The 21,813-nt window shown below is 40.4% G+C and overlaps 1 protein-coding gene across 1 annotated transcript in view; it reads left to right on the top strand.

Annotated features, from left to right (window-relative positions):
* The first annotated feature begins 2,127 nt into the window (after positions 1-2,127).
* Positions 2,128-21,813, top strand: part of SMOC2 (SPARC related modular calcium binding 2) — a 240,022-nt gene continuing 220,336 nt past the window's right edge. Inside the window, exon 1 of the mRNA XM_075267794.1 lies at positions 2,128-2,575. Within this exon, the coding sequence (XP_075123895.1) occupies positions 2,495-2,575 (81 nt within the window). The 5' untranslated portion in view covers positions 2,128-2,494. The remainder of the gene's footprint in view (positions 2,576-21,813) is intronic.

Here is a 21,813-nt window from a genome sequence, read left to right as displayed (position 1 = left end):
TTCCCTGGCCTTCCGCCAATTATAAAAATAGTGAGTGGCCAACCCCCAAAATTTATGGTTCGGAAGAACCCAAATTTTTTAAAAATTTGGGGAGGTCAGATATGAAACAGTATGGGCAATTACTATAATTTAGGTACACCAGATAATATAATGTCTTAGGGGCCACTGGGGTACGACAGATTATACTGTCATAGAGGGGGCATTATAATTTGTGTGGGTCAGGTATGTCTAAGTGGAGGTGATGAGGGAGGTTAGATACTTATGAAACCTTTGCACTGGGACCACCAATGTGTTAAAATGGCCCTGGAGCTGCTATGTGTGGACATAGCCTGAAAGTGTTAATAAAACATAGAATGTGAAATAAATGCAAATGGCATGTTACAGTTGATGGTAATTTTTCACAACGAAACGAAAGCTGAGGCCTCACGTTGCAACTTGTTTTGTTTTGCTGTGGCTTTTTGAGCCAAAACCAGGAGTGGATTGAGCAGAAGGTAGAACTATAAGTACTTCTTCTAGATTTCCCTTTCCGAGTCAAACCCTACCAATTATTGGGTTTGACTCGAAAGAAATGTACCATAATCTGCAACAAACAAAAAAGCTGAGTTTCTGCAATGTGGGGCCCTATAATAATAATAATAATAATAATAATAATAATAAATTTTATTTATATAGCGCCAACATATTCCGCAGTGCTGTACAATTTGTAGGGTACAAATACAGACAGAAAGATACATTACAAAGAAAGTCATTTCAAACAATGGGACTGAGGGCCCTGCTCACAAGAGCTTACAATCTATGAGGTAGAGGGGGTGACACAAAAGGTAGCAGGGGCGGCATTGCTTATGCAGAGGTCAGACACTTTTGTCATAGAGGTTACTGTCATTACATAAACATAAGACTTTATGAGCCATCACTAGTGGTGACCTTTAACATGTGGATGAAGCTTGGACCTATAAAGTTAGCCTGAGATGGCATCATATCATGTGGGGTAATGTGGGAGTGGGGACAGAGGAGGGTCAAATTTTGGGGATTCTAATTATAGTATGGAAGGGTTTACGTTAGAAATTGTGATAGGCCTGTCTGAAAAGATGCGTCTTTAGTTTGTGTTTGAAACTGTAGAAATTGGAAGTTAATCTGATTGTCCAGGGTAGAGCATTCTAGAGAAGTGGTGCAACTCAGGAGAAGTCTTGTATACGAGCGTGGGAGGTTCTGATGATAGAGGAGGTGTTAGGTTATTGAGTGAATGGAGAACACGGGTTGGGAGGTAGACAGAGATGAGGGAGGAAATGTAGGGCAGTGCAGCATTATGGAGAGCCTTGTGGATGGCCTAGCCCGGGGCTGCACGGGACGAAAACGCCGTGTTTTGCCCACAGTGGAAACGCGGCAAATAACATGCCCACTATGCGGTAAAAACCGTGGTGCTGACACACTGCGCAATTTTCAAAATCGGTGTGGTTTTGGAAATCACAGCATGTCAATTATATCTACGGAAACGCAGTTTCCCTATAGATATAATTGTAACAGAAAGTCCGCAGAGGAAAACTCTGCAAACTTTATGTTAAAAGCGCTGCAGGAAGAACCACGATGCGTTCCCGCTTTTATTGCTGTAGGATGTCCCGTGGGGCCTTAGCCTTAAGGGTGCTTTCACACATCTCATTTTGATGCAGATTGTATCTGTCTTGTATACTTTCCTTCACTTTATGATCCACTCCTGAGATTGGCTTCAAGAGATACACAAAAGCTGCATCAAAATAGCAAGTGTGAAGGCACTCTAAGCAATGGCACTATTATTTAGTAACTAATTACTGTAGAAACGTGTTTTTTCTTTGTGGTTGCCACATTAGTGCACTCTGTAGTATACATGCAGTATGTAGTATACATGTAGTATATATACGTGGTGCTCACACGATGGACTGCAGAAGGAGCTCTTAGCACAGGCTCTGACTTTGCTGTGTACTAGGGCAGTCTGACTGTAATGATCTTTCCCCTTCTTATTTGGAAGTGTCAGGGGGTTAATTAATCAGCAGGTCTGGGAGGAGAGAGCATGAAGGCTGGACTCAGAAGGCTCAGGAGCACAGGGGGCTTTGCCATCATCTGGTCAATTGAAGTGACTTGGAGCAGCACCTTCCCTGAGAAGGAGAGGCTGCCATAACCTCTTGCCTCCAGCTATCAAGGCAGATTTTCTCGAGCTCTTCTCGGCAAGAAGCAATGATCAGATGACAGATCTCCTGAAGGAGAGGAGGGAAATCAACAAGGCTAGGAGAAGATAGCCAGGATCAGATAAGAGAGGGAGGGAATCGGCAGAAGGCTGAGCTCTGCAATCCCAGCAGCCGAGAACTTCCATCTGTCACAAGGTAAAGGCTGACAACTGACACTGAGGCTTCAGGAGAAGTGACAGACGGGAGGAGGCACCGCCAGCCTGAGGACTTGTCTAATCATCCTTATTATAGGAACTTCTATCTACTAATCATTGAGGAGGAGGAGGAGGAGGAAGATGCTGCCTGCTAACTTCATTTTACTTGTGATCGTCTTTGTGGGACCGGTCGCCCATGCGCAGAAGTTCTCAGCGCTCACGGTAAAATGGCTTTTTCTTGTATAATGTGATTTGTATTAGTTTTGTGGTATTGATGATATCACATGGCTCAGGACTGAGCAGCTTCGCTGGTATCTGCCCTCCCCCACATCTTTGTGGAGCTGATCTGCCCTTCGCGACTCAGATTTCACTGCCGATTACGGCATTAACAATGGTAGAGGAGATCTACTGTACCGAAGGCTATGTGCTGCTGTAATACCAGAAGGGAAGGCATCCGATCACATCAGGGCTAGGCTTCTACTCTAACATGAACAATCCGATTTCTTGACAAATGCCCTTTTATTTTCTAACTTTTACTAAGTATACGTTACCCATGTAACATAGGTGAATCTGTGACACTATCCAGACTAAGCGGTTCTGACTTTTACAAGCACCACAGCAAGTGGAAAAGCCTGCATTAATCTATCTATCTATCTATCTATCTATCTATCTATCTATCTATCTATCTCTCTCCTATCTATCTATCTATCTATCTATCTATCTCCTATCTCTCTCTCTCTCTCCTATCTATCTATCTATCTATCTATCTATCTATCTGTCTGTCTCTCTCTCTCCTATCTATCTATCTATCTATCTATCTATCTCTATGTATCTCCTATCTATCTATCTATCTATCTATCTATCTATCTATCTATCTATCTATCTATATCTATGTATCTCCTATCTATCTATCTATCTATCTATCTATCTATCTATCTATCTATCTATCTATCTATCTCTCTCCTATCTATCTATCTATCTATCTATCTATCTCCTATCTCTCTCTCTCTCTCCTATCTATCTATCTATCTATCTATCTATCTATCTATCTATCTATCTATCTGTCTCTCCTGTCTATCTATCTATCTATCTATCTATCTATCTATCTATCTATCTATCTATCTATCTATCTCTATGTATCTCCTATCTATCTATCTATCTATCTATCTATCTATCTATCTATCTATCTATCTATCTATCTATCTATCTATCTATCTATCTATCTGTCTCTCCTGTCTATCTATCTATCTATCTATCTATCTATCTATCTATCTATCTATCTATCTATCTATCTATCTATCTCTATGTATCTCCTATCTATCTATCTATCTATCTATCTATCTATCTATCTATCTATCTATCTATCTATCTATCTATTTATCTATCTATCTATCTATATCTATGTATCTCTTATCTATCTATCTATCTATCTATCTATCTATCTATCTATCTATCTATCTATCTATCTGTCTCTCTCTCCTATCTATCTATCTATCTATCTATCTATCTATCTATCTATCTCTATGTATCTCCTATCTAATCTATCTATCTATCTATCTATCTATCTATCTATCTATCTATCTCTCTCCTATCTATCTATCTATCTATCTATCTATCTATCTATCTATCTATCTCCTATCTCTCTCTCTCTCTCCTATCTATCTATCTATCTATCTATCTATCTATCTATCTATCTATCTATCTATCTATCTGTCTCTCTCTCCTATCTATCTATCTATCTATCTATCTATCTATCTATCTATCTATCTATCTCTATGTATCTCCTATCTAATCTATCTATCTATCTATCTATCTATCTATCTATCTATATCTATGTATCTCCTATCTATCTATCTATCTATCTATCTATCTATCTATCTATCTATCTATCTATCTATCTATCTATCTATATCTATGTATCTCCTATCTATCTATCTATCTATCTATCTATCTATCTATCTATCTATCTCCTATCTATCTATCTATCTATCTATCTATCTATCAAAAAATGAATTTTGCTTAAAATTGGCCTGATGATTATGACTAATATTCTTTTTTTATGACACACATACAATCCAGGCTCTTATTAGTAAGTTGCTTTGTCAAAAAAAAAACCCTTAGAATATCTTACAAGTTTTGCTACAGTGTAAAAAAATACATACATTAAAATCCTAAGAATGGGAAAGTTTACATGTGTCAGAAATATACATGGTAAGGGCTCGTTCACATCTGCGTTGTTCGGTCCTTATTGCAGGTTTCCGTTTCCTGCATAAAACAGATGCAGGAGACGGAAGCCTGCAGGAGACTTTCTCACCCATTCATTTGAATGGGTGAGAAAGCTGTCCGGCCGTGCGCGGCAGTGAGCGTTTTGCGCTCTCCGCCGCGAAACCGGGTTTTATAATCCAGACACAGAGTCGGACATGCACTACTCTGTGTCCGGATAAAAAAAAATCCGGTTTCGCGGCGGAGAGCCTAAAACGCTCACCGCCGCGCATGGCCGGACCCGGTCTATGGTTTCCGTCTTCTGCCATGCAGAAGACGGAAACCATAGTACGGAGACATGAACGCAGGTGTGAACCCAGCGTCAGTTGTACGTTATGTATGTGTTTGGGAGATGAATAGAAACCAATTCGACCACAGAATAAGGTAGTGAAATATCACACACAGTTATATGTTAATACAGGGAAACTTATGAAACATTTTGAAACAATTCAACAATTGGACAATTGGAGTGAAAGAATCTGTTTTCAATGAATGGAGCTAATGAATCATGCAACAAACGTGTGGGACCACCCACATGACTGCTAAACTCAGAATGAGCGAAGATATCAATAAATACATTTTTACTTCTGCTGAATCTTTTCCCATAAAAATATATATTAATCTTCTCCAGTAAGCCCATTCTAGAACATGGTACCTGCAGACTGCCCTGCGTTTTCAGCTTGACATTTTCCAATTAAGGCTGAAGCCTCACGTTGCAAAAACGCTGCGCTTGTGCCACAGTGGAAACACTGCAGAAAAAAATGCCACATCTTACAGTACCTGCAGAGTAAATGGGATCCTGACTAGTCCCATCCACACATTATAGAATAAAATCTGCAGTGGAAAAAAATGCTTTTTTTTCACAGGTTTTTTTTTTTTTTTTTTTTAAAGCTGTGTTTTGCTACATGAGGTCTTAGCCTAAGGGTAACAGTGGTGTAAAGATTGATGCTCCCATTATAGCTATGCATAGAATCAGGAAACTTGACTGAAGAGGAGTCCACATACACATATGGAAACTGTCCACAGTTTACCAATATGGTTCTTGTACATTTCTGCATGTTGAATGTTATAGTATTGTTTCCATCAGTTAGAGCCCATGGTTTATGTGGTAATTGCACTTTCTATATGTGGTGCACAGGAAGGTCATGTCACTTGTATGTATTTGTAATCAGATGCGTCTTTATTAATTAATGCAAAACACAATCTAAAAATATCTGTATTAGGAAACTGACTTAATATGCAAATGGAAGTGGCAACTCAATCCCCTTCTTTGTAACAGACCCCACACATCCAGCCAGCACAGTACATTTAACCGATAGGTCAATTTCTATTCCTTGCTGTCTACTATCCCATATTTTACATGTGCGTAAGAATTATGATGGATCATATTTTTTTTACAACTTTATACTTTCATAAGAGACTGGTTAGAATGAATAAAACACCTGGAAAAAGCATCAAACCATGTAATCTCTATGGTACGGTAGAAGAGATGTCTGGTTTTCTAACATGCACAGATATGGAGTTGGAGCGATCATTTTAAAAAGTTGCTTGTGAAAAGTTCTGGCTTGTCACTTACATTGTGGAATTTCTGTCTTTCCCTTTGTGCAGCGCAGTTTAATAAGCATGGAAAGAACATCCTAAGTAGCCATTATAGTTATAAACTAGCACAATATGGTGACAGTTTAGTCAATGTATTTCATTCCAGGGTGGTCATATCTATGTCAACAGTTGAGGTTTACAGCTAATAATGTATCCTTTCGTTAGCTTTGCTCTTCCAGTATTTGCATAGCCATAATTGATACAATATGTATTTCTCTAAACATTGAAATGTAACTTGTACAAATGGGTATTGAAATGTTCTGTGTTCTGTGCATGTGCTGTATCAGGATTTGGACTCCTGCCTTCTCCCTTCCCTTGCAGTAGTTTTCTCCTTTGTAACTGAAAATTTTTAACTCCTTAACCATTTTTGCTATATTTGTGATGTACACGTACATTGGAAATATTCTTCTTTTCCCCTCATATGGTGATCAGACAAGCTCTTATACATGCTATCTTGCTGTATTGTAGCTAGTACAGAATATTTAAAGCTGCAGTGTAGCTCAGAAAAAGATGGAAACCACAGGTCGAATCTAAACTAAGTGAATTAAGTGCAAAAGTATTTCATTCTACTGTCAAAGATCATCAAAATTTGGAATTCTTCCTTATTCATCGTAGTGAGGGGAGAAAAAAAAGGTAGAGAGATGTCTGTTCATACCTGGAATTCTTGTGAAGGGGTGCGGTGTTACTGGTTTGCTTCAGACTGCTATCTCTGTGTGGGCTGTGCAGTTCTAATGGCAAAGTCAGGTCTTATGGAAATATTTAAAGCCGCTGCATTTATCAGTTCACCAGAAACAGCTCAGAATTGCTTTTAGCCACATCACACTAACCTCAAAAGGAAAAGAAAGTATATAAGCTTTAAGTATTGTAATGCCTTGGAGATGTTCTCTCCACAACACCCGTGCCTGATGTTGCCTTCAGTTCTATAGCTTATGAAAACTCATTGGTTCTTAGAAATCTTCAGAAACTATAACAAAAGGTTTCTGGCAGCTTCCTTTGCTGACTCTATTCTCCTTTTCTCCTGAAAGATTTTATGAAACCTAAGTCCAAGAAGTCTTGGCCACTGTTTCTACTGAATGATTTACGATTGTGAAATTTTTGGCCTTACTTAGCTTTAGTCTCCTGCAATTTCGCAGACTTTGGTGATTGTACACACAGCCCACTGAAGTAGAAGCAGATCTTATTATCGGAGGTGCACAATTTTCTGAATTACAGTATGTATAAATTATATTATATTATATATCCATTTAAAACATGAATTGCATGTGTAGGAGGAGAAAAAGTTTCAGAAAGGATGCGCTCCTCTATGGAACCACGGTGTATAACTCTTGTGGATCCCCAATCTCATGCTCCAGATATTTTGGTATCCACACTTCCCAATATGGGGAGAAACCTGTGTTCACAGGCAAATTTTCCTTTTACCCCAAGCTTGTGATAATTTTTGAGAGGCAAAATGCTAAATAAACCTCACACATCTATGCCTGAAAGGATTTGTGCTACCGTGTTTCCCCGAAAGTAGGACACCCCCGAAAGTAAGGCATGTGTGGGGTTTTTGTTGAATTGCCTAATATAAGGCACACCTGAAAATAAGGCATGCCCGGCAGTGGTGGACGGGGCTTCGGGGGCGGGGCTTAGTGGAGCTTTTGGGGGCGGGGCTTAGAGATCCTCACTTCACTGACACCGCAGCCGTGCTCTGTGCTCCGTGTGCACAGCAAAGCCGGCTGCTGCCGTTGCTGTCCGTGCTGCTGTAGGATGAGCTCTCCCAGCTCATCCCAGAGGCAGTAGCCGACATACAGAAGAGGCAGCAGCCAGCTTTCCTGTGCACACGGAGCATAGAGCACGGCTGCTGTGTCAGTGAAGTGGGGATCGCTAAGCCTCGCCCACGAAAGCTCCGCTAAGCCCCGCCCACCACTGCCGGGACGAACAGCAGCACCAGCGCTGCTAGGAAAATGGGAAAGGTAAGTATGATAACTTCCCCCCTCCCCTACACTACACTACCTACAACCGGCAGTTATGCTGACGCTCCACTAAGGAAGTGCCGGCATGACTGACGGTTGTAATAAAACATCCCCTGAAAATAAGACAGGTCCTATATGTAGGGCGACAAGGGATGAAATAAGACACTGTCTTATTTTCGGGGAAACACGGTATAATATCTGTGATGTTGTGCAAATAATATAGCTGCACTAGGTTTAAATAGTAGTGCTAAAGAAAGTGTTTTACAGTCCCCAGTTATTAGAATGTTAGTGCGAGTCTCAGCTGCCAAATAGGGACCTAACTAGCAAAGACTGGGCACTATAGCAAACTTTTGACTTATGCTACCCCCCCCCACACACACCACCACAACACAGTGCTCCCTTTCTTGCCCCTCACATGGTATCACACCTCATTTACACACACTATAATGTACCAAAGTGGCCTCCAGACAGTATAATGTCCCCTAGCAGCCCCCTGCACAAAGTAAAATGCCTCACAGTGGCCTCTTCACACAGTGTAATGTGACATATTGCCCCATAGCGTTCGCTTCAGATATTGACACAAACTATTATTATACTCTGGGGCCTTTTCAGACCTCAGAGTATAATGATCGGAGGCCCAAGGGAAGTTTATTTATGAATATACATCATCAACATTTTACATTGGTTTGTGTGTGTATATAAGTAATGTCTTGAACAGTTCAGGGAAGAGAGTATAATCTTCCTGTGATCATAGGACCAGATATCATGCCATTATTATTACTCTGGATAAGCAACCTTTACAGCTCTAACAACTCTTTTTCCCTATTGAAATCAGTCAGGCACAAGAAAGTGTGTGTGGGGGGGGGGGGGGAGGGGGGTAATGACCAGACAGTGGCCTTAGACATTTTTGGCAATCAGTTTTGCCGGATGGAGATGGAACAATTCATTTCTCAGCTTTCCAAGATGAGGAAAGGTGGAGGGGAGAGGGGAACCTAGACAAGGGATGTGTCTGCACCAGCCAGAACATTTAGTTACGTAAACTGTGAATTCCTTGGAAATTTGTCACACTATGGAAGCCAGCAGACAAATTGCAGGTGCCCAGTCCATCTTCTCTCCCCAAGCTCCATAAGAACAAAATGACTCTAAGTTACTATGTATTCTGTCTTTTCAGTTTTTTTCCGAGGGGTGGGGGAGGGGGGTTGGGGGGTGTTTTTTTTTTTTTTTTTTTAAGTTTGCTTGTTATTTTGCTTGTCATCTTGTCTCTTTTTATTTTTATCAGCACTGATCTCCTTGGGTATTGAATCATTCAGTTTAATGGTACTTTGTGTTTGCTCTATGGACCCATTACCGTTTTAAAGTGCTTTTGGCTGTTGGGAACAGTAGAATGTGTGTCTGGGATTCCTATCGATCCTGATTCAGAGTACAATAGGTGGTGGCAGCATGTATTTGGGGTGCATGGACTGTGTTCAGATGCAGTTTAAATTCAATTTTTTTTGAGTGAGTGAAGTGAAGTAATCCCTAATAGCTGCAACAACATTTTGTGCTAGCGCGGTCTGTATGTGACACCCAATTACTGCATGACCTGGTATGATACCCAGCTTTCTCAGAAACCTGAAAGTGAAATCCTAGCAAGCTATGATTATAGCACAAGGAATTAGATTTATGTAGGCAAAGGAAGTATTCCTTCACGGCTATACTCACTCTATAGATAAAAAGTGTACAGCCTAAACCCTGCCCTCTCCTCCTAAATTTCAGGCTTATGTGCCATAGAGAAGATTACTGTATATGGTTTTTCTCATTTATTTTTCATGCTCTTTAGTTATGATATAAGATAAGAGATAAAAGGAGAAAGAAAAATCAGGAGATGATGTGGGGTGTCTAATAGGGAATTATTTATTCTTTTTTGTTTGGATCCTGAGTTAACTGGTCCTTTTAACCACTAGATTCTGTCTCCTGTTTTCTTTAGGTCACTTTGCTTGTGAGTGTACAGTAGACATAAATAAACGTTTGTATGAGGAGTGACTTTAGCAAATCACCTCCAGCTAAAAAAAGGAGAAAAACCTAATTTCCTACATAGTTGATGCAGTTAATTATCAGATTGTCTAAGATAATCTTTCCTTTGTTTGTTGCTCCTTACATTCTTAGGGCATGTTTACACAGAGATTTTTAAAGAATTGACAGATAATGTCAAGTAATGAATTAAAAAGACATTAGCTCTTTCAGTCACAAATTATTGTAAACCTTCCTTAGATAGTTGCTTATTCTGAGAGATCTTTTATCTTTTCTGTGTGGCAAAGAATATTCACACGACTTTTACTTTAGTAAGATAACTCCAAGTAATAATTGGGAGAAAGTATACATGGTACACATATACGCATACATAAGTATTTACATGGTAATTTGTCATTGTGATTGTTTCATGAATATATATCAACTAAGATAGACAGAACAGAAATACATATGCCTACAATGACATGTGTAAATGTTCATGTTAAAAAGCAAAAGAAAAAAATAAATATGACAAAATATTAACATCATGTCTTAATACATTAAAAGAAGTCTTTTTATTCAGACACCTCTATCCAAATGCCATAAAACTACATCCACTGGCGGCAGGGCCGGCGGCAGGGGGGAGGCAAACTGGGCAATTGCCCAGGGCCCCAGCACTTGCAGGGGTCCCTTGGCGGTGGAATACTTTCCCTATTAATATAGGGAAAGCATATGTCGCAAGGACACTGTGTGTAGCTGCAGCAGCCTAATATATTGCAGCCACCGCAGGAGCTGAAGGTGTTGAGAGAGGAAGCTCTGTTCAGCGCTCTTAGGACGCTTCCCCTCTCCCCCCTTTCTCTGGCTGCCCTCTGCCCACCAATGAGAGGGCTGAGGAGAGCCCAGGAGGCGGGGCTTATCCCTATACAGAAGATGGACCCTGCCGAGCTCCTGCCATTACAGCCTGCACAGTAGAGAAGGAGCAGTGGAGAGGTCAGCAAAGTGAAAGTAAAAAAAGAAAACACAGGTACAGGTTGGGGTTACTATGTCTATTAATGTCAGGCATTTGGGGTGATTAATATAGTTTTAGTAACTCCTTGTGCCTCATATTAATAGCAATTAACACCATCATGTCCCCCACATTAACCCCTGCATTCCTCACCATGAGGGTTACTAATAAGTGAGATATATGGAGGTAATAATAATGAAGATACTTAATTATTACCTCCATGTCTCTACCATATGAGTAACTCTTATGTAAAGCACACAGGGGTTAATGTGAGGGACATGTTGGGGTTAACTGCTATTAATATGAGGCACATGGAGTTACTATAACACTGGGTTAACACCAGCGCCCGGTCTCTGTTCTTAGGTTTCCATCTTCTCCCTCCTCCCAGCTAGGCCCATTTATTGGGCCTAATCTGGAGTGGAGTGCGCGACTGGATGTCGGTGCAGTGCACTGACTTTTTCTCATATTTTCTGTCGACATAGCTATGTGAGGGCTTATTCGTTCCTAGATGAGTTGTACTTTCATTTTCCACCATTTTGGGATACATATAATGTTTTGATTAGCTTTTATTTAATTTACATTTTTGAGGGTCCATATTATACTCTCAATTCTATCATTATTTTTTTGCATTTAGTTTTTATGGAATTCTCTTTGCATTGGAAATGACATGGCAACTTTGTCTGACAGGTCGTTACAATTACGGCGATACCATGTTTATATTGATTTTATGTTGTAACGCTTTTATATATAAAACGTCAGTGTTCTTTATTTGTGTGGCAACTTTTTATTGGTACCAATATTTAGTATGTATGACTTTTTGATCACTTATTATTTTTGGGGAAAGCAAACTAACCAAAACATGTTAATTTGTGCATTGCAGTATATATCCCTATCTATCTATCTATCTATCTATCTATCTATCTATCTATCTATCTATCTATGTATATATATATATATATATATATAAGAGTCACTTAGAAATTTCCTTATTTTGGAAAGAAAAGCACAGGTTTTTTCAATGAAGGTAACATTAAATGAATCAGAAATGCACTCTGTACATTGTTAATGTGGTAAATGACTATTGTAGCTGCAAACATCTAGTTTTTAATGCAATATTTACATAGGTGTATAGAGGCCCATTTCCAGCAACCATCACTCCAGTATTCGAATGGTACATTGTGTTTGCTAACTGAGTAAGAAGGCTAATGGATATTTAGAAAACCCTTGTGCAAGTATGTTAGCACAGCTGAGAACAGTTTTGCTAGTTAGAGAAGCTATTAAACTGACCTTCCTTTGAGCTAGTTGAGAATCTGGAACATTACATTTGTTGGTTTGATTAAACTCTCAAAATGGCCAGGTGGGGAACTTTCATGTGAAACTCGACAGTTTATTCTTGTTCTTAGAGATGAAGTCTATTCCATGTGATAAATTGCCAAGAAGCTGAGGATTTCCTACAACGGTGTGTACTGCTGCCTTCAGAGGACAACACAAACAGGCTCTAACCAGAGTAGAAAGAAAAGTGGGAGGCCCTGCTGCACAACTGAGCAACAATACAAGTACATTAGAGTCTCTAGTTTGAGAAATTGATGCCTCATAGGTCCTCAACTGGCAGCTTCATTAAATAGTACCCACAAAACGCCAGTGTCAATGTCTACAATGAAGAGGCGACTCTGGGATGGTGGTCTTCAGAGCAGCAAATTACTTCAGCAAATTAACAGCTAGAATGCCAAAGGGCTGCAAATACTGTAATTGTTGCAAATGGAGCATTCTTTGAAAATCATTATTTCAAATAAAAATCATTACTTTTAACCTTGTTATTGTCTTGACTATATTTTCTATTCATTTTGCAACTCATTTGATAAATAAAAGTGTGTGTTTTCATTGAAAACACAAATCGTCTTGGTGAGCCCAAACTTTTGACTAGTAGTGTATATATAAGGAATCTTCCTTTTGTGCAGATTTATTGCTTTACAGCTTCTGGGGCAACCAGGCATGGAAGAAGGTGACCTGACAGCGACCTTATGCCCATTTGTGTATTCTTCTTTCCAAGGCACAGATTAAACTAGCCATTTTTCAGATCCTTAAGATATGAAAAGAGGAAGTAGAGGGGTCATTCTAGCAGTTCCCATACTGGGATTAATTCCAGGACCAATAATATAGCTCTTACTATTGTATGGAAACCTTACATGTCCTACTTGGTTTGCCGCTAACGTTTGCTCAGATACTCTCTCAGAATATCAGTCTAATAGAGGGTTTTTAGTTTTTTATATTGTGTTGAAGTTTATGCTGTTGATTCATGACATTATGACCTCTGATGTCCATTATGTCTATAGTAGGGGTCGTTTGGGGGAAATCTTAGTAGGCATTCAGCTGTAGTTTCAGTAAAATTGGGGTCTGATGCTATTGCCTTGCTCCTGATTCCAGGGATTCCAAGAAACTTCAATTGTGTGTCCCTGATATTGACACTGGGGTACTTTGCATTTATGGCTGGGCCCCAAATCAAAGTAGAGAGGCGCTTTCCACAGAACTCACCTATAGTGGCTTAGTTCTACAGAGTTTTGGTTTAGTCAGGATTTATGCTCTTGTTGGATTTATGCTCCATTTGTAAGCATTCAGATGTTGGCGAGACTGATACTTGAACACCTTTGTAGGTTCTTCTATACACTTCCTCTCTATTTTTCTTTCCTGACTTTTTCCTCCCCTATAACCCCTATTTTGTCCTGTTCTTTATTTTGTACTTCCTCTTTTATATTACAGGGAGTCTATCACACACAGCCTAGCATATTGAACTAGACCAACCTCCTGTGCACCAACTGACTCATTTGCATAAAATCTCAAACTAGTTTTTCCCCAAATTTATAAAAGTGACATATGTAACAAAAGGCATTTTATTTATCACGGGGATGTACTCTGTAACACGGTGGTGGCAGATGAGTATGCTTAGGGACATGATAGACTCTCATTAAATTTTCTTTCCCTGTGTCACTCTCCCACTCCATCCCTCTATTGTGTGTACATTCTAGGATAGTTCAGTGTTAGCTTTTATTCCATTTCCTGCCTGAATTGATCTACTTATGGCTACAGTAAAGTTTTAAACTATTAATATAAGGCGCTGTAATGAGTGAGAGAAATGGTCTCCCCCAGATACTGTACTATATGCTTACATATGTGCATAAACAGCTTGTACAGAATTTAATTTTACAGAGACTAATTTCATAACGGTTCACATCCCCATGCTGAGGTATAGATGCTACATGTGCCAGTCTTGAGGCCCAGTTGAAGGGGGTTAGCAATGCCTAACACAAGTCACTGTTTTAAATCAATAAACTCTTTCAAGAGCTTCATGAGCTTGAGATGTCACATAAGTGAAGGCTCAGGTATCAGCAAAGCTACTTAAAACTAGAAAAAACCTGCAAGACTTAATAGACTAAAAATAGCTCTTGTTTTTGGTACACAACAAATCTATTTTTTTGCATACTATAACAAACCAAATATCTCTCTAATAACATTGTATACATCCACATTGCTGCAATGCTTTCAGACCATATATTAAGACTTAAGAGGGTGATATTATTCTTGACCCCCATGGACCTTCAAGACTGCCCCCTTTCATAACTATCATTTACTATGTAATCTTAAGAGCCACATGAACCTTATGGAATTTAAACAACATGTGGATTCATGTCCGCAACACTTCCATTCCCATTTTTGCGTATGACTTTTTGGATCAGGATTTGGGGATAGCTGTTAAGTTGACCCTGGGTGGGAACAGATGATTTCACCTCCCAATTTTTCAAGACCTTTGCTGAACAACTACTCCCTTTTATTACTAAAATATTAAATTTTTTCTCCTCAAGTGCCCCCTTGCCTCCCCAGATGTTGATGGCTAACATTACTGTCAACCCCAAGCTGGACAAAGATCCTTCTCACTGTGCGAACTACCAACCCATATTATTGATATACTTGAATATCACTTTGTTTGCAAAAGTGATTGCCAAGCTTTCCAGCTATCCTTATGTCATGAATTATTTATACTGACTAGGTGGGATTGTGTGGCACAGAGAGGACAACACAAACAGGTGGTGATAGGCTGGGGGTGCCCAGTTGCTTGGGTTACCCAACATCAAAAAGGTGTTTGATGGGTCCATCAGATGTTTCTAAAACTGTCTTTAGCAGACTGTGGTTCATATCAAGTTTTTTGGGCTCCCTGTCCACATCTAGGATCTTCTTCTCATACAATGATTCTCTTATTTTCTTTTTCGTCTTCCCTTCCTCTCTTTTTCACTTTCTGCTTGACTAAAGTCGATAAATCCAAATGAAAATCTCAGAGTACATGTAATGTCGTCATCAGACATTTTATAGCTTTTAATCAGGTCAAGTTAAAAAATATCAAAAATATAAAGTCCAGATATGTGCAATAAACTGCATCCACATAGACACGGTGGCCAAAAATATATATATAATAACAGCTGTGATTCAGAAGTTGCAGAATGGATGATAAATGACATCATGGGTGAGACAACCATACAATCATGTATAAGCTCATAAGGAATATAGAGGAGCCCAGGTAAGGCTCTGTTCCTACGGAGTAACGCACCGCCCATTCAGACACGTATACACGTGTCAGAGTGTGAGCGCTCAAAACAGATGCCATTCATTTCAATGTGTGCTAGCTCATGTGCGCTACACTTTGAAATCAATGGGAGGCTTTTTAACCCATTGATTTCAATGTGTAGCGCACATGAGCCAGCACACATTGAAATGAATGGCATCTGTTTTGAGCGCTCACACTCTGACACGTGTATTTGTGTCTGAACACGCGGTGCGTTACTCCGTGGGAACGGAGCCTAAAAGATCACACTAAGGGCCCCTTCACATGGCTGATACGCTGGCTGCTTTAGAACGTGTAAACGTTCCGTAGCAGCGGCGTCTAAAGCAGTTCCCATTGTTTTCTATGGGAGCCGGCATATGTGCGCTCCCCATAGAAATGAATGGAAAAAGCAGCCCATTCATTTCTATGGCGAGCGCGCATCTGCCGGCTCCCATAGAAAACAATGGGAACTGCTTTAGACGCCGCTGCTACGGAACGTTTACACGTTCTAAAGCAGCCAGCGTATCAGCCATGTGAAGGGGCCCTTACCCTATTATAGCCCTCTCACACAATGGTAATCTAAATTACCCTAAAAGCCTAACTTGGGGACACCGCCCTAAATAGCAGATGCCCTGACAGGAACCTAACCCTATACTCACCCTCCCTAAGGTAAGGATACAAGTGCAGTGTAAAAAACAACAGGTAAATATAATATAAATAATAAAACTCCACAATATAGGTCATGTATTTCTAAATCAAGTATGTTTTTCAATCCCTCACTTTTCGTTTGCAGCGACGATAGATTTGGTTTTGTATTGCATGTTGACCTGATGATTTTTTTATCTTCACTTCATTATCTGCTGCCCTTGATAAAAAAACAAACAAAAAACAAAAGCATCCTATTGATTATTATGGATAATAGTATTTAAATGTGAAATGAGAGCTATCCATATCTATAATTGGTTATAAAGTAGGGCAACATGATGTACATATAGCTCGGTGGGCGGGCATTCAGGGTCCGCCGTCTTCTTAATCCACGCCTCCTCTTCCTGCGATGTCCTTGGGTCCCGTCTTCCTCCGGCGCTCGCGAACTGACATTGCTAAAAAAAATGGCCTGGGCGCATGTGCAGTAGCCGTAGTAGAAGCCGCATGCTACTGCACATGCAACCAGGCCATTTTTTTTAGCAATGTCAGTTCGCGAGCGCCGGAGGAAGACGGGACCCGAGGACATCGCAGGAAGAGGAGGCGTGGATTAAGAAGACGGCGGACCCTGAATGCCCGCCCACCGTGCACGATGGGTAAGTTGATCACATTCTTTTTTAGGGTATTATTGTAAAACTGGGGGGTAGTTTAATATAACTTTAGCGGTGCCTGAATAGCCTCTTTAAAGGCTATTCACGCATATGTGGGTCTCTATCAGCATGATTTTGCTGATAGAGCCCCTTTAATGCCTCTACCTGAATTGGTGAGAACTTTCCATCTTTCTTTGGGAGGCAGACGTAACCTACCTGAGATGAATCTGCTGCCTAAATTTTAGTACTGTTATTAAATTCCCCTGTTAAATTCCCCCAAATCTTTTGTCAAAATCTTTGCACACTCATCTTCAAGGTACAGTCCTATAGATTGAAATCCCCCTCCACTAAAATTAGAAATGATCTGCATTGACTGGAGCTGAGGTTTGGTAATGGTGGCTGCCTGCCTCAGACTATAACCCTGTGGTATGTTTGGAATGCAAAGTGGTGGCCCCTGAGCAGAACCTGGGATTTTAAGGAGTCTTTCAAACTCTCAGATTTGAAAGACTCCATAGCATGACTGCTCTCTCTATACATTGTTGATGGGGCTTATTTGCAAATAAGTTTTAAAGTATTCAATATTCTATTGAACTACCGTCAAATCAAACAGACCTTCAGGTTGGGAGACTGAAATCTCTTTTTAAGGCTAAGGCGATATATATATATATATATATATATATATATATATATATATATATATATACACTCACCGGCCACTTTATTAGGTACACCTGTCCAACTGCTCGTTAACACTTAATTTCTAATCAGCCAATCACATGGCGGCAACTCAGTGCATTTAGGCATGTAGACATGGTCAAGACAATCTCCTGCAGTTCAAACCGAGCATCAGTATGGGGAAGAAAGGTGATTTGAGTGCCTTTGAACGTGGCATGGTTGTTGGTGGTTGGTGGTGGTTTTCACGCACAACCATCTCTAGGGTTTACAGAGAATGGTCCGAAAAAGAAAAAAACATCCAGTGAGCGGCATTTCTGTGGGCGGAAATGCGTTGTTGATACCAGAGGTCAGAGGAGAATGGCCAAACTGGTTCGAGCTGATAGAAAGGCAACAGTGACTCAAATAGCCACCCGTTACAACCAAGGTAGCCATAAGAGCATCTCTGAACGCACAGTACGTCGAACTTTGAGGCAGATGGGCTACAGCAGCAGAAGACCACACCGGTCTTCTTTCAGCTAAGAACAGGAAACTGAGGCTACAATTTGCACAAGCTCATCGAAATTGGACAATTGAAGATTGGAAAAACGTTGCCTGGTCTGATGAGTCTCGATTTCTGCTGCGACATTCGGATGGTAGGGTCAGAATTTGGCGTCAACAACATGAAAGCATGGATCCATCCTGCCTTGTATCAACGGTTCAGGCTGGTGGTGGTGGTGTCATGGTGTGGGGAATATTTTCTTGGCACTCTTTGGGCCCCTTGGTACCAATTGAGCATCGTTGCAACGCCAAAGCCTACCTGAGTATTGTTTCTGACCATGTCCATCCCTTTATGACCACAATGTACCCAACATCTGATGGCTACTTTCAGCAGGATAATGCGCCATGTCATAAAGCTGGAATCATCTCAGACTGGTTTCTTGAACATGACAATGAGTTCACTGTACTCCAATGGCCTCCACAGTCACCAGATCTCAATCCAATAGAGCATCTTTGGGATGTTGTGGAACGGGAGATTCGCATCATGGATGTGCAGCCGACAAATCTGCGGCAACTGTGTGATGCCATCATGTCAATATGGACCAAAATCTCTGAGGAATGCTTCCAGCACCTTGTTGAATCTATGCCACGAAGAATTGAGGCAGTTCTGAAGGCAAAAGGGGGTCCAACCCGTTACTAGCATGGTGTACCTAATAAAGTGGCCGGTGAGTGTATATTAGCCAAAGGAATAGAAAATATAAAAGTAATCATTTACATTCTCGACTTTGGCTCAAAAATATAGCAAGAGTCTCCTACTCCTGTCCTCAATGGAGAACGGTCTTGAAAATCTAAAATTCATGGTTGCATTGGCATCTCTACTTCTTTTGTAATTTCTTACTTTGTAAGATTCATGTTCTTGTACTGTGAGCACTGCTGTATGGGGGAAGGGTCGTATGTGTGTTCCTCTACCATTTGCAACAACCAGGATATGTGTTTTAATTAATTAATTGTTTTCCAAGTGTTGGTCTTGGAAGACCTGGGTCAGGGCTGTAGTTGCTGGAATGAGATGACAAGTTTGAGTCTACTCTACCAGTACGGGTTGGGGCTTTCACTTTTGATGAGTGTCATTAAGCACCAGGTGTATAGCTCCTTAAAAAGGGCGTAGAGTAGTCAGAAGGAGCCTGGGGACACAGGAAGCCTGCCTGCGAGACAAGTGAACAGAAAAGGTTGCTAAAATGTGGTTTTGGTAAGCTGAAGAAACTCTCCAGTTGCCAGGCAGGGAAGTCTGATGTATAGTAAGTGTCAGACAGGCAAAGATTTATTATGTGGTTATGTTATTTTTGTATTTTACAACCTTTTAAATAAACCTGGCAACCAGCCAGCTTAAAACTTTTTGGTGTCATTGGCATGATTTGAATGTGGACGCAATGCTTTTTTACCCCAACAAAAGTGATCCTGAAGAAGAGCTAATCTTACAGTATATTGTTTTACATTGAGATTCTGTATAAACAGAAACATTTCCACACAATAAAATAATGGAAATGACCACAAAAAAAAAAATGGTGTGACAATGACAGGGAGTATCAGTTACTGGAGCATAACATAAATGCACCTAATGAACATGTATAGAGCATGAATATTACACACCGTGCTCAGTGTATCTGATTTGTGAGATAAATAAAAGGGATAGGGTAAATTAATTCACTCCACTTGGGAAAACCCTCACTCCCTAGAAATCAATAAGTGGCTTGCTCCAAATACTGCTTGTCACATAAAACAGCTATTGGAGGCTCTAGGATCCAACACCCCCCCCCCCCTCTGAGGTTACTGGCCTAATGCCACGCCAACAGAGAGGGAAATGGTCTCCAAGGCCAGGTGTTCTCAAAGGCAGTACCAGGAAAAGCAAGACCACCACTAGCTTAGGAAAGACCCTATGCGTTTCCTCTACATAGGAGATTCATCAGGGGTCAAGTAACATTCCTCACAAAAGGAAGCGGTAACATCCGCTATTATAAAGGACGGTGTGCGCTCTGACCGCCGGCAGGACCGCCGCTCACATTCAGCGGTGAGTTGCCCTGCCGTCTTCCGGCCTTTTAAACACACTGCCACACCTACCAAAGAATCATCCTCCAATCAGGCTTGCATTTCGCTCGCACCTTCAACACGCCCACAGAGTTCAGAACATGCCCACTGCTGTAAGTCACAATGTCCGGTCCTACCTTCAACAGGATCATGTGATCTAATAATTCCGGCCACAACCAGAGCCAAGCTATCGGACCTCATGTGAAGGGTATTGGTATCTCACGCTCTAGTGGCTGTACATGACCAAGTACATCTAAAACTTCGTCCATACCACAACTTATTAACCCATTTGGGTATTGGTATCTCACGCTTTAGTAGCTGTACACGACCAATAAGATCACATACCCAGACTTCATATAATATAGCTACTAGGTGCATCTCGGGCTTTATACTACGATCTACATTAGGACTTTATACTACGATCTCTATTAACACTACCGGGCACTTATGCACGGATAATAAAATCATTATGGCATTATGACCTACCTGGACTAGGGTCTTTCCTAAGCTAGTGGTGGTCTTGCTTTTCCTGGTACTGCCTCTGAGAACACTTGGCCTTGGGGACCATTTCCCTCTCTGTTGGCGTGGCATTAGGCCAGTAACCTCAGGGGGGAAGGTTGGGGGGTTGGATCCTAGAGCCTCCTATAGGTGTTTTATGTGACAAGCAGTATTTGGAGCAAGCCACTTATTGATTTTTAGGGAGTGAGGGTTTTCCCAAGTGGAGTGAATCAATTTACCCTATCCCTTTTATTTATCTCACAAATCAGATACACTGAGCACGGTGTGTAATATTCATGCTCTATACTTTTAATGAGCTTAATAAAAGTTATGTTTTAGATGTTCTATGAACACATGGTGTCCTCCGCTTTTCAGTGAATTCTTTTATATAGAGCACACATATTTTCTCCCTGTGAAATATTGTATAGACACCTGTATAAATATATGGGGCTGGTCAATGCAAAAGGTAGAGACGAAATAATATGTATACAATATTGGAAAACGTGAAATTATTAAGTAAAATAACAGAGCATGAGCAAAAGAACAAGTAACACACCAGTGATAAAGAAATCAATAACAACATGTCACCATACCACTGCCAGCATGCCCACCTGACGCGTGTTTCACCTATATAGAGGTTTTGTCTGGGGGTTGATCAAGCACCATATCTTTATACCAGTGTCCATACAAGTCCATTAGATGCATTTATGTTATGCTACAGTAACCAATATTCCCTCTCATACTCATGCAATTTTTTATGGTCATTTCCAGTATTGTTTTCCAGTATCTGATTCCCCTCCCCCGTCTTTTTTTTTTGTCAGTAGACATATTATATTGTTTCAATTGCAATTTATGTCTTTTAATTATTAAGAAATATTATTTTATTATATTTTTTTTTCTGCATGTGGATACATTTATTAGCCTATTTTTGTGGTTTGCATATACATTACTGTATATTGAAAATTAATTGAAAAAAGCTATTGTTAAACAATAAAAACAACACAACAACAAAAAATGCAGCTTTTTCAAACTAT

The sequence above is a fragment of the Leptodactylus fuscus genome, chromosome 3 (genome assembly GCF_031893055.1).
Source record: "Leptodactylus fuscus isolate aLepFus1 chromosome 3, aLepFus1.hap2, whole genome shotgun sequence".
Classification (NCBI taxonomy): domain Eukaryota; kingdom Metazoa; phylum Chordata; class Amphibia; order Anura; family Leptodactylidae; genus Leptodactylus; species Leptodactylus fuscus.
Note: the sequence above shows the minus strand (reverse complement) of the source record. Positions and strands in the feature narration are given on the sequence as shown.